At 40.2% G+C, this 16,193-nt stretch overlaps 1 protein-coding gene across 2 annotated transcripts in view; it reads left to right on the top strand.

The window, feature by feature from the left end:
• The window catches only part of dpysl3 (dihydropyrimidinase like 3), a 48,619-nt gene extending 32,682 nt beyond the window's left edge, over positions 1 to 15,937 (top strand). For both annotated transcript variants that reach the window (XM_072662418.1, XM_072662417.1), the window contains exons 12-14: positions 5,568 to 5,747; positions 7,768 to 7,924; positions 14,893 to 15,937. In XM_072662418.1, coding sequence (XP_072518519.1) covers positions 5,568 to 5,747; positions 7,768 to 7,924; positions 14,893 to 14,978 — 423 coding nt within the window. In that variant the 3' untranslated portion in view covers positions 14,979 to 15,937. The remainder of the gene's footprint in view (positions 1 to 5,567; positions 5,748 to 7,767; positions 7,925 to 14,892) is intronic.
• Positions 15,938 to 16,193: the final 256 nt, after the last annotated feature.

Raw genomic sequence — 16,193 nt, 5'->3', positions numbered from 1 at the left:
TTATTAATACTGAAAATAAATAATTTATGCTGGGGAAAGCACTGTGCTGCGCACACAGTCGACAGTAGTAGGGTGGTGTCTGTGTGGGCATATCTTGGAGATATTTTAGCGGGCTGACTAACACAGCTAAAAACACAAAAGTAACCATAATTGTGGCATGTCATTATATACTGAGTTAAAGTGTTTGGTGGTGTCATGGCATGCTAGGCCAGACCAAGGTGAGACAATCTTGCGGAGATGGAATCCAATGCAAGAGGGTTTATTAAAAAAATTAACACAAACACCAAGGGAACGAAAAACATGAGCAGCAATGAGAGGGGAAAAACGTGAACAAAACCAGAACGTGACAACACAAAGGGCGAACATAACAGACCGGGAGGAGTTGGGAGCTGAGTGGGTACTTTAGCGGCGCTCAATACATAGACAAGGAGAGCTGGGGAACCAGCAGCTAGACAAAACGGCAAGGCTGACCTAACCTGAAACTGCAGCGTGCTGCTGCGAGCATGGGTAGCCAGTGAATCCTGACAGTGAGCGAGCAAGGCTCGCTGATAACGTGGTTAGCAGGGTGACCTGCTCCTGAACGTGGATATCGAGCCGAAGCTGATCGTAACACACCTCTAGTCGTACGGGGAACCTCTCGAGCGACGTTCCAAATGATACAATTCGGCATTGAACCATGGAGTTGAAGCTCCTGACATACCCCCAATCCCAAAAAAACACATGAACCAAACGAACATGAATCGACACACTGAATTAAACACATGAACGTAAATGACGGAACCAAACCACATGTGAACACAAACGAGGGGGAAGTCCTTATTTGGGCCTGTGAGTGGCTTGACACAAGGAATGCGACAGCTGAAACCCATGTCTTGCATACGTCTGTGCGTAGTGGTTCTTGAAGCACTGACTTTTCCTTCCCTTCGCATCTCTATTAATGTGCTTGGCCACAGAGCTCTGTGAACATTTAGCAATGACCTTTTGTGTCTTGCCCTCCTTGTGCAAGGCGTCAATGGTCTTTTGGACAACTGTCAAGTCAGCAGTCTTCTCCATGATTATGTAGCCAACAGAACTAGACTGAGAGACCATTTAAAGGCCTTTGCAGGTGTTTTGAGTTAATTAGCTGATTAGAGTGTGGCACCAGGTTTCTTCAATATTGAATCTTTTCACAATATTAAATTTTTTGAGATCCTGAATTTGAGGTTGTTGTCAGTTATAACCATCAAAATTTAAAACAAAAGAAAACACTGTGTAATGAATGAGTATAATATACAAGTTTCACTTTTTGAATATTACTGAAATAAATCAACTTTTTCATAATAATCTAATTTTATGACCAACACCTGTATACTGCAAACAGTAAAATACAAAAGTATGTATAAAACAGATAATTACATACTCACTACAGTACATTAAGTTTTAGTATAAAACTGTGTATATGACAGTCATGATTGAGTCAGCATGTGATTTGCAGACATCCCACCTCTCCCAGAAGTTGTGGGAGTCTCCAACATATTGTTGTCTCACGACACCCACATATGATATACAAAATATACAGTGGGTGAATAAGAGATGTACTGAGAGAGTGACACAGAACATTTTGATGAGCCCAATCATTTTTCTCTGTGAACAGGATTTGCAGTCAGCTTTTTTAAGTGTTTATCAGTTCAGTATAGTGTCCTGCAACACCATGGCAGAGTGCTCCAAAACAAGAGAATATAAAAACACTTTTTCCAGATTACATTAAAGTGTACCCCTGCCTAATACAGTAAAGACAGAGTTGATAACTGCACTGTTTGCAGATGTCTTTATGGTGGTGCCCATGGTGGTGGAATGACAGGTGTCATTATTTTATTAGTAAAGCTTAGTATTAGTATAACTTTATTTAAAATAGCTGTCCGGCTGTGCTACTCTATGGGTTTACAGAAAAAAACATATTACATAAGTATTACATAACACAATAAAAGGATAAATATTATGCTTTCACTTAAGTATTTCACAGTACTTGTAATTCCATTGAGACTGCCAATAAAATACTCAACAGGCAATAAGTACTGTGAAATATCTATTTAATTGCATTCAGCGCCAAGTGTTGAACGTATACCCTGCCACATATGCTGAGGGTCATTAGTAATGAACTGTTGTATGTATGTACCTTGGTCTAGGAGCAGGGAGGCTGTTCCTATAAATGCCACTTTGTTGTCTAATCCGAATGTAGCATGGCAGACATGAGCAGAGCAGACAATGTACTCACTCATGTAGTTCAGCAAAGGCATCTGGATATGATGTGTAGTGTCTGTTCAATGAATCACTACATTATCCAAACACTTGCTTTGGTTCCCAATGATAGAGTCAGATCAAATTAAGTTTGTTTTGTATTGTATAGCACTTTATACAACTGATAGTCACAAAGCAGTAATACGACAAAAGAGTAACATAGCATAAATGTTTTAAATATAAAAGGTTTAACAGGTTCCTTAGCTGGTGCTTCATTGACCGGAGCAAACCAGTTTGACACGCAAATCAGTGGCGAGTGGTGTTCTGGTTGCCTAGCTTTGACTTTAGCGTTAGCTAAATCCTGCTCTCTATCCCTTAATAACTGATCATATTATATTACTCGTTTTGTACAGTGCATCCGGAAAGTATTCACAGCGCTTCACTTTTTCCACATTTTGTTAGGTTACAGCCTTATTCCAAATTGTATTAAATTAATCTCTTTCCTCAAAATTCTACACAAAATACCCCATTATGACCATGTGAAAAAAGTTTTCTTGAGAGTTCTGAAAATTTATTAAAATTAAAAAACAAAGAAATCATATTTACATAAGTATTCACAGCCTTTGCTTAATACTTTGTAGAACCACCCTTGGCAGCAACTACAGCCTCAAGTCTTTTTGAATATGATGCCACAAGCTTGGCACACCTCTCTTTAGGCAGTTTTGCCCATTCTTCTTTGCAGTACCTCTGAAGCTCCATCAGGTTGGATGGGAGACGTCTGTGCACAATTTTGTTTCTCATGGTCTGAGAGTCCTTCAGGTGCCTTTTGGCAAATTCCAGACGGGCTGCCTTGTGCCTTTTACTAAGGAGTGGCTTTCGCCTGGCCACTCTGCCATACAGGCCTGATTGGTGGATTGCTGCAGAGATGGTTGTCCTTCTGCAAGGTTCTCCTCTCTCCACGGAGGAACGCTGGAGCTCTGACAGAGTGACCATCGGGTTCTTGGTCACCTCCCTGACCAAGGCCCTTCTCCCCCGATCGCTCAATTTAGATGGCCGGCCAGCTCTAGGAAGAGTCCTGGTGGTTCCAAACTTCTTCCATTTACGGATGATGGAGGCCACTGTGCTCATTGGGACCTTCAAAGCAGCAGAAATTTTTCTGTATCCTTCCCCAGATTTGTGCCTCGAGACTATTTTGTCTCGGAGGTCTACAGACAATTCCTTTGACTTCATGCTTGGTGTTTGCGCTCTGACATGCAGTCAACTGTGGGACCTTATATAGACAGGTGTGTGCCTTTCCAAATCATGTCCAATCAACTGGATTTACCACAGGGGGACTCCATTTAAGCTGTAGAAACATCTCAAGGATGATCAGTAGAAACAGGATGCACCTGAGCTCAATTTTGAGCTTCATGGCGAAGGCTGTGAATACTTACGTAAATGTGATTTCTTAGTTTTTTATTTTTAATAAATTTTCAGAACTCTCAAGAAACCTTTTTTCACATGGTCATAATGGGGTATTTTGTGTAGAATTTTGAGGAAAGAGATTAATTTAATACAATTTGGAATAAGGCTGTAACCTAACAAAATGTGGAAAAAGTGAAGCGCTGTGAATACTTTCCGGATGCACTGTACATTTAGTGTCACTGTGATTGTAATCTTTAGTAACAAATCAGCTGTCGCACCAACATTTCTAACAAAGGAAAAAAGATGCCCCCCGTTCTAATTAAAAATAAGGTAAATGTCTTTGTTGTTTGTTTGCTGCATCCAGTCCACCAACTCTGTTCAGATAGATGAGGAGACCTCCTCCTCTGCTATTTCAGGGTAGCAGTTTTCTGTCCATGTAGAAGCAAGTTAGTCTGTGCATAAAATAAAATTGATGTGGGGGACAGATTTAAGAATTGCAAACATGACTTTTAGTTCAAGGTTCAAGTTCACGTCTTTGTTCACAGACTCTTATGTTGACATTCAGGTTCACGTTTCACGTCAGGTTTTTAGTTGTCATCACGTGTGTTTGATTTGTGTTCTTTGTTTCGTTGATTTGGTTCACCTGAGGCTGTGGTATTTAGGGAGCTAGCTTCAGTAGACTCATGGCCGAGAATTATTCATTTTGAGCCATCCTGGTGTGTTGGCGTCTTGTTTCGGATTCAAGGTCAAGTTTCTAGTTCTAGATTCTACAAGGACGTCCGTGGGACTTCCTCGTGCTACCTGTTCAACTCACATTTACCGTTCATGAGCGTGCCAAGGTTCAGGTTTGTCCATGTGTCGCGATCTGGGTTCTGTGACTGATCTCACAGCTCCTTAGTTACGTCAAGTAAGTTCTGTAGCGCCTGACGAGCGCAGTTTGTTATTCCCTGTTTATCCTCTGGTGCGGCCAATTGGTTTATGTTTTGTTTCTGCTTCCCCTTCTGTGTTTCACGCTCTAGCTTAGCTCCTTAGCTTCCACCACCCTCAGGTGGGTTTGTTTTTTTCACCCACATTCCGTTGTCACATGTATGTTTTTGTTTTTCATTTGGCCCTGTACTTTGCTGCTTTTCAGTTTACGTTATCCCCTTGTTTTTGGTTAATAAACTCTTTTGCATCGCACCGTCCCTGCGAGTGTTCATCCCTCATTGTCTGACCTAGCCAGTCATGACAGAATTCTCTGCCTAATACCCCCGAACAGCGGGGATGGATGTCTTGAATCAGGCTGTTCGCGCCCTTGGGAAAATCTTGGGGCAGCAGCACCACACTCTGCAGAGTGTGTTGGAGTCCGTTGGTCACCTGGTGCAGCAACAGGCAGGCCAGCAGCAACAGGTCAACTAGTGGGTGACATTCAGGGGCTCACGAAGCAGTTCCAGAGCCGCGGCCCGCAGGCTCTCATGTTCATCCCTCATTGTCTGACCTAGCCAGTCATGACGTACTCCATGAAGAAGCTTGCCTATGACTTCATTCATAACAATTGGCAGTAGTTAATTTATGTACTACCCATAATAAAAAAGATATAAAAAAGACTGCAAGATGTCGAACAGTGGAAAGGAAAAAAAAAACTTTTCTGACTAATTTACCACAACCTGAAATTTGCTGTGATGTCTTCAAAATATATTATTTCTTATCTACAATATAGCTGACCTCAGATATCCTTCAGAATATGTATAGTGTGTTGAATTAGCTAGAAAGCAATAAGGCTAGAAGGCATTTGTTTTTGTATCACTTTGGGTGGTTGATCGTGGCGCTTGCGTTAAGTGGCTTTAAATGGCTTATTCATATCATTGCCTCAGTATAAATGTAGTGAAATTCTAGTTGTAAGTGTACATATGTTCCTTCTATAGGCTTATATATTGTGATTACTTATGTGGATTTTTCTCCTCTAGGCTGCGGAGTATAATGTGTTTGAGGGCATGGAACTACGTGGTGCTCCCATGCTGGTCATCTGCCAGGGCAAGATTGTCCTGGAGGATGGGAAGCTGCAGGCCACGTCTGGCTCAGGTCGCTTCATCCCTTGTTCGCCATTTCCAGATTTTGCTTACAAGCGTGTTAAAGCCAGGAAACAGGTGAGCCTAAGGTAGTGGTAACTGACAGAGAAACTCTGATTAAACAGTTGGGTTGAAACAGTTAGTTTATTTAATTTTTATATTAAGGTATTTTCCTCCACTATACATCTATCAATATGACTGCATCAGCAGTGTCCATCTAATGTCACTGTCTCCTTCACAAACACAACGAGTCCTCATGCATCAAAGAGTTAAAGGCTCTGAAAAGGTGAAAGAACAAATAATAGATTGTAAAAAGGTCTTCAGTCCTGAATACGGCTTTATGCGGTTAGAACAGGCATGCACTGGCTATACCGAGAAGAGGTTCTGAGCACTTCACTCAGATGGCTTGTTGTCTCATAGTTCATACTCTTTTAAAACCAGGACCTCTCACAGAACAGCAAAGATGCTTTTCTGCCCCTCAGGGCCATGTCGTCTCTTAGCATTCGCCAACAGAACCTTCACAATTTACACAACCTTCACAAGAGTTCTGAAACAGCGCAAACAACCTCCAAAGCTTTGTACTCTTGTCATTATGACGGCAAGAAAAGAGTCATTAAATTAAAAATCAAAAGGTGAGTTTTTTTTCTTCCGCTAGAGACCCTGGCTTTCTGTCAGCCAAAAATATACTGGCATACAGGTTTTCTATAAAGTACTGCAGAGGATGAGGATACCAAACAGTCTGTTCTTTTTGGTACTTAGCCTTAGTTTATTTTCTTTCCCTTTCACTACTAATTCAAAACTGTAAAATATGTAGAACATGAAAGTATATATTATTTTAGCAATGAAGAGCTGACTAAAGTAAAGCTTTGAGTGAACCTCCTTCAGAGAAATATACAGTCATGGCCAGAAACTGTATCACCTAAACCAGATATTTCTTGCAGTTGCAGATGTTTTGATATTCACATGTTAATTTCTTTGTTTGCATTGGAACAACTTGTATCTTTATATATATTCTTTAATTTATTTTTGTGTCAAGGTGCTGACAATATAGAAATTACATTTTCAAGTTAACACAGTCTTTGTGCAACTAAACTTACCCAAGGAAGCCATAATCCTAGATAAAAAAAACTGCTCTTATGGTCCTACAGTGTTTGGCTGCTTCTGGTACTGGATGCCTTGGCTGTGTGCATGGCATTATGAAATCTGAACACTACCAAAGAGTTAGCGCAGTTAGAGCCCATTGTTGGAAAGCTTCTCCATCAGAAGTCATGGGCAGAACAACAACCCAAAGCATACTCAAAGCACATCAAAAAGCAGAGTGTTCCAAAATTCCAGTAAAAAAGCTAACTCAGGTAGTGACTGATACTGAAACTCATGGGAGCTTGTTACAAAGAAGTATCAGACTGTAAATACACTCTTGGTGCTATAGGTTTATAATTCCACTATCAAGAAGCTAAATAATGGAGTGGGCAGCAACACATCAGGGTAAAAAAGCTAACACCATCACACCCTTCAGAATGCCACTACAAAGAACACTGCAGTGAAAGTGACAAAATCTAAATTCGAGATCAGTCATCCTCTTGCATTCTGGTTTAAAAAAAAAGATTTTTAAAACTTCCTTAGGATTCAACAGGTTCTACTTAGGAAAGCACTTGAAATCAGCACTGAAAATCAAACCTGGCCAGGCTTTCTGTGTGCCTTTGAACCCTTGAATAGTTTTAAGGATTCAAAGGCACACAGAAAGCCTGTCCAGGTTTGTTTTTCAGTGCTGATTTCAAGTTTCAAGAAGACTAAAGACGCACCTACATGGGAGACTGAAGAAGTGCCTGCATAGCTTTCCCAAGTAGAACCTGTTGAATCCTAAGGAAGTTTTAAAAAATCTTTTTTTTTTTTAAACAGGTTCATTCTCTTTAAATTCCTGCCTATGACCTGTTTCTCGTAATATATTGTTTGTAGTTCTATAGAGGCTTGACTATTCCCAGCTACAAGGTGTTTATCAGCAAAGTTTATAATTCTTTGCTTCAGCAATTACAATGCTAAAACTGAAATAAACTAATCTAATGTATTTTCTTTTTTTAACACTTGTTTGGTTTTGCAGTTGGCAGTGTTAAGGGCAGTTCCCCGAGGCATGTATGATGGACCTGTCTCAGACTTTAATCCAATCTCCAGGTGTGGCACTCCCTCAGCTTCTACCCGCAGCTCTCCCACCAAGGCCCCCATCAGAAATCTCCATCAGTCTGGATTTACTCTAGCAGGTATTTCTGAGTTTTGTCACCTATCCTCAAGTTCTACTTATTTGATGGAACATGAAACGTTATAAGCTTTGAAATGAATTTAATTGTTACAATTTACAGGGGTCAGTAAATATTAACATGCCACTAAAAGAAACATAATAATCTTGTAACTGAAGATAGTGTTTGTTTGTCTGTGAAATCTATCTGTAGTAATCATGCATGGTGACTGTAAAAGTATGCCAGTTCTCAAACAAATAATTCCTTAACCAGTCCCCAAAACACCCAGATAACACCCACAGTAGTTTTAGAACCAAGAATGTGAGATTAGATATTAGATGTTTTCAAATCAGAACTGGAACTTAAAATATAAATTACGCCACCTCTAGTTTTTATTTTAAATTACATCCTGCACACTCCTACTTCAGAAGGCTTTTGTTTTGAAATGGAGATTGAAATGTAGGATGCGGTTTTCACCCCGACAGTCTGTTGACCCCAACCATGGATATAATTAGAACAAGTCCCACTGTTGGAAGTGGATGAGAGTCTTTGTGATTACACAGTGTATGTAGCTATGCATGGAAACAAAGACCTCAATACTGAACATCTGTAGTTTGCAGAGTTCTCTGCAGGGAGAACTGGTATAAACAATATTTTATAAGAATGGTGCATGGTGCACTTAAAGTGGATAGTGATCTAAATTGGAAAGTATTTCCCTCATTCCCCTAAAAGGGAGGGCAAAAAGCTTAGTTCCCATCCTATTTTACAACTCTTGTTGCACACTAGATTGGGAGCATTACAAATGAACTGTGAAACTATTTATAAATACTTTTGGCTAATATGTAAATTTGTAAACTTTGTGATGCAGCACAATGTTTTATCTTGTAAAATGTGTCTTCATGATAATCTCTTCTAATATACAGCTGTTGTGATGTCATGCCTTTGTTCCACAAGTCAAGTCAAGTCAAGTCAAATTTATTTGTATAGCGCTTTTTACAACTGTTGTCGTCACAAAGCAGCTTTACATAATTAGTACTTAATAAAGGACAGAGACAGAGAAGAAAGAAGGAATAACATGAAGGGTCAAAGACCCCCGTGAGCAAGCCAATGGCGACAGTGGCAAGGAAAAACTCCCTCAGAGGACTGGTAGGTGGCAGCTGGTTAGATGCAGGTAGAGGGGACCTCAGCGGGCAATCTTTCAGCAGGTCGGGCTGGGTGGCCATTTACTCGAAGAAGGTAAAAAGAGAAAAGTTAGTTCTAAGAGGAATTTTATGGAGTGCAGAGAATGTTGAGAATCAGCATCTGGGTATGTCTGACGACTCCGGCAGGTGTGATTATCACAGCATAATTAAAATGAGAGAGCCAGAAGGTAACACGGACACGGGCGTACCCTGAGAACACCAGCATCTATCTGCTCCACCGTCAACAAACCTGAGGGTGTAAGCAGCGAGACGACAGCTCCAGCATCTCAGTGTACTACAATTCCCTGGGTCCGCGAACCCCTGGACCTGCAGCCCTTATCTAAGAAACATTAATTACCAAAAGCTAAACTAAACATATAAGTTTTCAGCTTAGATTTAAAGATTGAGACTGTGTCTGAGTCCCGAACATTATCTGGAAGGTTATTCCAGAGCTGGGGGGCTTTATAAGAAAAGGCTCTTCCCCCTGCTGAGGTTTTCTGAATTTTGGGAACGAGTAAGAGGCCAGCACCCTGAGATCTAAGTAGTCTTGATGGTTCGTAATATACTATAAGATCCTGCAGGTACTCAGGAGCGAGGCCATGTAGGGCCTTATATGTTAATAGAAGAATTTTGTATTCGATACGGAATTTAACTGGGAGCCAATGAAGTGCTGATAGAACTGGACTGATATGGTCAAATTTTCTAGTTTTAGTAAGGACCCTGGCTGCAGCATTTTGCACCAGCTGAAGTTTATTGAGGTTCCTGCTGGAACAACCTGACAGTAGTGCGTTACAATAATCTAGCCTTGAGGTAATATAAGCGTGTACTAGCTTTTCTGCGTCTTGTAGTGATAAGGAGTTTCTTAGTTTGGAGATGTTCCTAAGCTGCATAAAGGCTGTTCTACTAATATTAGCTATATGTTGCTTAAATGATAAATCTGAGTCGAATGTGACGCCAAGATTTTTAGCTGCTAAACCAGGAATGATGGAAGAATCCGCTAAGTCTAACATTAAGTCTGATAGTTTATTTCTAGAGTCTTTTGGACCTAAAAGGAGAACTTCGGTTTTGTCACTGTTGAGGAGAAGGAAGTTATGTGACATCCAGAGTTTTATATCCTTTACACAGTCCTCCATTTTCTGTAATCTAAATTTATCGTCAGGTTTGGCTGATATATAGAGCTGTGTGTCATCTGCATAGAAATGGAAATTAACGCCATGTCTGCTTATAACTGATCCCAGTGGTAACATGTATAATGTAAATAATAGCGGTCCTACAATTGAGCCTTGCGGAACTCCATATCTTACTTCTGCGTAGTTTGAAGATAAATCTTTTATCTTTACAAATTGAAAGCGTCCCGTTAGATATGATTGGAACCATGATAGGGCTGTCCCTGTGATTCCAACCATTTTCTCTAATCTTTCTAGTAATATAGTATGATCTATTGTATCAAAGGTTGCACTAAGGTCTAGTAGGACTAATAAAGATACGTAGCCTTGATCAGAGGCAAGAAGGAGATCATTCGTAATCTTCACTAGGGCTGTCTCTGTGCTGTGATTGAGTCTAAATCCAGACTGGAATTTCTCATACATGTAATTTTTACTCAGGTATAAGCAGAGTTGTTGGGCCACAGCTTTTTCTAATATCTTTGATACAAATGTTAAGTTTGAGATGGGTCTATAATTAGATAATACGTTAGGATCAAGATTTGGTTTCTTGATTAAAGGTTTTATAACTGCTATTTTAAGGGTTTGGGGTACATGCCCAAGGCTAAGGGATGAATTTACAATTGTTAAAAGAGGTCCGATTATAATTGGGAGAATTTCTTTTAGCAATTTAGAGGGAATCGGGTCGAGTGTACATGTTGCCATGTTTGATTTAATAAGCAGGGTTGGATTTGTTGTCTAATATTTTCTATTTTATTATTAAAATAGTCCATAAAAACATGACTGGTTAAAGATGTTGGGATCTGGGGTTGAGTATCTGCCTGGCTTTTAGTAAGTTTAGAGATCTCATTAAAAAGAATTCTGGGATTGTTTTTGTTTTTCTCGATCAGCGAGGCCAGATACACTGAGCGAGCTTTAGTGAGTGCCTTTCTATATTGACTAAGGCTGTCCTTCCACGCAGAGTTGAACACCTCTAGTTTGGTCGTCCGCCATTTACGCTCTAGTTTCCGCACTGTTTGTTTTAAAGTACGAGTATGATCACTGTACCACGGTGCGAGCCTTTTTTGCCTCATCATTTTATTTTTGAACGGTGCTACTTTGTCTAAGGTTGATCGAAGGGTATTCTCTAGATCGTTTGTTAATTTAACGAGCTCCGTTTGGTCTGATGGAGTGTAAGCTAAGGTCGATAGGGGTGGGAGATTTTTAGTAAACTGTACAGCTGTCATTGGTGTTATTGTGCGCTTTAGGCAGTGTTGGGGAGAAGAATTAACATTTTGCCTTAGATGTAGCTCAAAGGAGATTAGATAATGGTCTGATATTACTGAGCTTTGAGGTAGAATATTTAGCTGATCAATGCTAACACCCAGGGTCAGGACTAAATCTAGGGTATGATTACAGTAATGTGTGGGTCCAGTTACGTTTTGTATAATGCCAACAGAATCTAAAATTGATACAAACGCCTTTGTTAATGGATCGTCTGCTTTTTCAAAGTGAATATTAAAATCTCCTACTATTATAACTTTGTTGCTGCACACTGCCAAGTCTGCAGCAAAATTACTAAATTCTTTTAAAAATTCAGAGTAGGGCCCTGGAGGCCTATAAATATTAATCAGTGAGAAAACATTTTTATTTGTGGCCGGATTTGATATATTAATGTAGATAAACTCAAAAGAGGTGAAGGTGTTACAGTGTTTTTGAATAATCTCTAGTGTATTCTGATAGATTATACATACTCCACCTCCTCTGCCTGATAATCTAGGGCTATGTACATATTTATAGCCTGCGGGGGTGGCTTCATTTAGTGCTATATATTGATCAGGTCTAATCCAGGTTTCGGTTAGGCAGAAAACATCTAGTTTCTGATCACATATCATTTCATTTACGATCACTGCTTTTGAGGATAGTGATCTAATGTTAAGTAGACCGAGCTTTAGGTCTGAGGTGCTGCTGTTATCGTTGAAATGAGAGATTTTAACACTTTAATTCGGGGCACAGACACAGTCTCAATACAGTGAAACCTGGGTGACTCCTCAAAGCAGCTCGCAGACGGTCGGTTTAGCCGGTCTGTCTGCGGCCTGGTCTCGGCTCTGGATTGTCAGCAGCCTTTTACACTCCTCTGCCGACTAACTAGCAGACTATGAGCTATGCTGCACGAAAGTAAGGCAGCACCCTCCCGCGTGGGGTGGACACCATCCCTACCTAAAAAACCAGGCTTGCCCTCAAACTTTAACCAATTATCTATGAAGCCCACATGATTTTCGGAACACCACTTGGACATCCAGCGGTTCAGCGCTGTGAGTCGGCTGTAGGCCTCATTGGGATGGGACCAGAGCAAATTACGGCATCGGACATCGTCTGGGCCAGTTTAACCACCTCTTTAATATTATCCTTTGTAACTTCTGACTGCCGCAGACGAATATCATTGGCCCCTACATGAATCACTATCCTCGAATATCTCCTGTTTGCTAGCCGCTTAAGGTTGCCGCTAATGTCCGGCGCTCTGGCTCCCGGTAAACAGCTAAAGGTTACTGCTGGAGCCCCTAAAGGACTAGCTATCTTCACGTGTCGAACAAGAGAGTCTCCTATTACCAGAGTACTGTGAACAGGCTCCTCAGCGGATGTTTCGCTGAGCGGGGCAAACCTGTTTGACACGCGAATCGGGGGGAGGGAGCGTGGTGTTCCGGTGGGCTAACTTCGGCCTTTGCGCTAGCATTAGCCTTAGCTTTCCGGCTATGCCGCCGAGACGTCACCCATTCGCCCCGCTGTGAGGGCTCTAACGCCGGAGGGGTGGGGGGTGCTAGCTCTCCCTGAGGCAACGGGGGCTGCTACCAGTGACTCTTGCTCTCTATCCTTCAGTAACCCCATGATGCACACCTCTAACTGGTCCACCCTTTCCACCAGAGAGCTAACTAACTCACATTTAGCGCAAACACTATCATTATCACTAGCGGTGGGAAAAGGGTCTAGACTAAACATGCCACACTTCTCACACTCAAAAAGCCCAGCAACAGCCTTAATAAAATACAAACTTACCGCTTTCAGCTGATTTAGGCACCGAAATAAAGTTGTTGTTGTGGGGTACTCCGCTTTTTGTTTTGTCTTTTTGATAAACCTGTGGACTGTAAACACAATCTAAAAGCAGTTACGAGGAAAAGCGCTAGAAAGTGGTAGAAAGCAGAAAGAACAAGCTAAACACGGAGACAGTGATTCCTCCAAGGACCGGGTCTGGAGTAAGGATGCTATTCCACAAGTCTGCCTGCAAAAAGATTCTAAAAGTTCTCCTGTTTCAAACACTTTAGAAATCAGTCTGATAGAATCCAACTGGCTTGATACAATGCATATAAATGTCATGCATTTAACCATGTACCTTAAACCTCATGAGAAAGAAAACAGTGTGAAATGGAAAAACAATTGGTTTCTGAATGTTTGATCCAACAGTATCTGTTTTTCTCCGATCTTAGCTACCTAACATAGTTCATAGACAACTTCGTAAAAAATCGTAACTGATGTTGAACATGTAAGACCCCACACACAATTTATTTATTTATTTTTACAGATTTTCTGTCCTTGGTCGTTGTTAATCACACTACACAATCTGTACTGAATAAACTCACATAGTTTTTAGATTTGGCACACAGATATTGAGTGCCGACCGACGGCTCTGAAGGCACCTTGTGTATTTGTGTATTTAATTTGCCCAAGAATAGTAGTGCCTAATAGTAGAATAAATGCAAGTATTAATGCATAAAGCCAAGAAGTAATACTTTTGTGTATAGTGAAGTGTTAACTATAGTTTTCAGTTCAGTCCAGTTTAGCTCTGCTCTGATTGGTTTCATGCATGACATCAAGGTCTCATTTCACTCCAGAGAATCGCCGTCCATGTATCATGTACGACATCGCTTGATACAGGGCAGGCATTAGCTGCACAATATTCACTTTGCAAAATAATTTTATGTCAAGCATGTATTGAGTAAGGTGAGTGTAATTTCCTTTAATGCCCTTACCAGTAGCGAATTTCACCTTAACATACAATGTCTAGGACAGATTAGTCTATGCAGGGATCCGTAGCAGAAGTGTAAGGGGAAGTAATGATGTCTTTGTAACATCAAGAACGAACACTCATTCAGGGTTGATCTTGCACCACTAATTTTTACATTACTGCATGGGATTAATAGAGAGAAAGCAGATACTTGACATGAGGGCTGTCTGGGACATCTGGACAAAGACTGTATCCTAAACATGACCTACTCCATGTAAGAGTAAACCTCACACTAATTTTAAGTAAGCCACATTAAACCAAAGATAAAAACTGAATGTTGGATTGTCCCATTTACATCAAAGGTGATACCAAGAGGGACACACTGTTCATCACTTTAGGTCTTAATTTACTGAGGTTTACACTAGCACTGTAATCCAGAGTGTACAGAAACCCCAGCAAATAACTAGGATCACCACAGACCAGCGATTTAACATATAACAGTAGGCAAGAACAATTTTTCAACATTAGCTTTAATTTAAATGCCGATTAAATTATGCAATGTTGTTCATTTATTCTTCTGAAGCCTTTCAAAAGCATCAAAATGAACACTCGTAAATGTTACTGGGAATATACTAATCATCTCCTCATTTCTTCATTTTTCCTTCACAGGGCCTGAAGAAGCCCCAATCAGGCCAGCTGGAAGGCGTATAGTGGTGCCCCCTGGTGGCCGTTCCAACATCACATCCCTTAGTTAAATGAGAAAATGAATTAGATCTGATTAATCACTTGAAATGGAAGAAGGTAAAAATAAAATAGAGAAAATAAGCAAAACACTCCTCATGCCTTACCTTTCATAAAAAAATGTTACCTGCTTTTTTTTTTTAAGAGCGCAATAGGCCTTCTCCTAGGGAAGTTGAGAAAGGATCCTGGATTAAAATAAATTAAATGGTTGCTTGCTGCCATTTGACAAATGCATATGCTGTAAGAATTGGGATGCATAAATATTACTGTATGAATACAATTAAAACATCAGCCTCTTTTTTAAAAAACATGCTTGCCCAGTGAGATATTTATTTACTTCCAAAAGGTTTTCCTGGAGAGGCACTTGCCTTTAATTTGTTCATTTTAGACTTTAGACTAATGGTTCTTCTGTAGGTAAATCAATCATGTAATACCATTACATGTGGATGAATGCCAGTGTAAGCATGTGAGCTGTGTAGACAAGGTTGTTGTTGATTTTTTTGATCACATAGTAAGCTAAACTGGTGAGCAGGACCTCCTCACACAGGAAGCACATCATCTAGAACATGCTTTTGTCCTGATATGTTCCTTGATGCTTTTCTCTTACCTAGCTAGACATTAATATAAACATGCCCTTCATATCTGCTTGCCATCTTTGTGCTGTTCCAATTTAGGTTCCATTTCAATGAAGTGAAGATAATTCATGCAATATTAACAGGATCAGGGCATACAAACATGGGTGAAGGTTCACAACCAAGAAGTAGGAAGTAGTCTGTAAGGCTAGCCAATTCACTTCACTTTTCAGCTTGTTGTGTGTGACGTGTTTCAAATAAAGATCAGTTCTGGTGGTTCTTTTGCAATATTTATGTTAGTTTACTGTTTGAGATTTTTTTTATTGTTGAATAAAAAAATGAAGTAGGTCAAAACTAGTGTTGTGCAAAATCTGTTCCTGAATAAAAGACATGTTGCAAAACTGTTGTATTTTTTATTATTGCATTCCATGACACATTTATCGTTGCTGTCACGCAAACACTTTGCATCTGCAAAACTGCAACTTCATGGGAGAAGGAAAGAAAAACCTTCTTAACTTTCAGTGGAAGTCACGGTAAAAAATATTCTGGAGCACTGACAATTTAAAGAAAACTAGTTACAAATTATGTCAAAGGGCAAAAAAACATGGAAATATTTGATAATACCTACAATTTCTTGTTAGAAAATCAATTATGTTT

Source organism: Salminus brasiliensis, chromosome 18 (genome assembly GCF_030463535.1).
Source record: "Salminus brasiliensis chromosome 18, fSalBra1.hap2, whole genome shotgun sequence".
Lineage (NCBI taxonomy): Eukaryota > Metazoa > Chordata > Actinopteri > Characiformes > Bryconidae > Salminus > Salminus brasiliensis.
The sequence above is the reverse complement of the archived record's forward strand: the minus strand, read 5'-3'. Positions and strand labels throughout refer to the sequence as shown.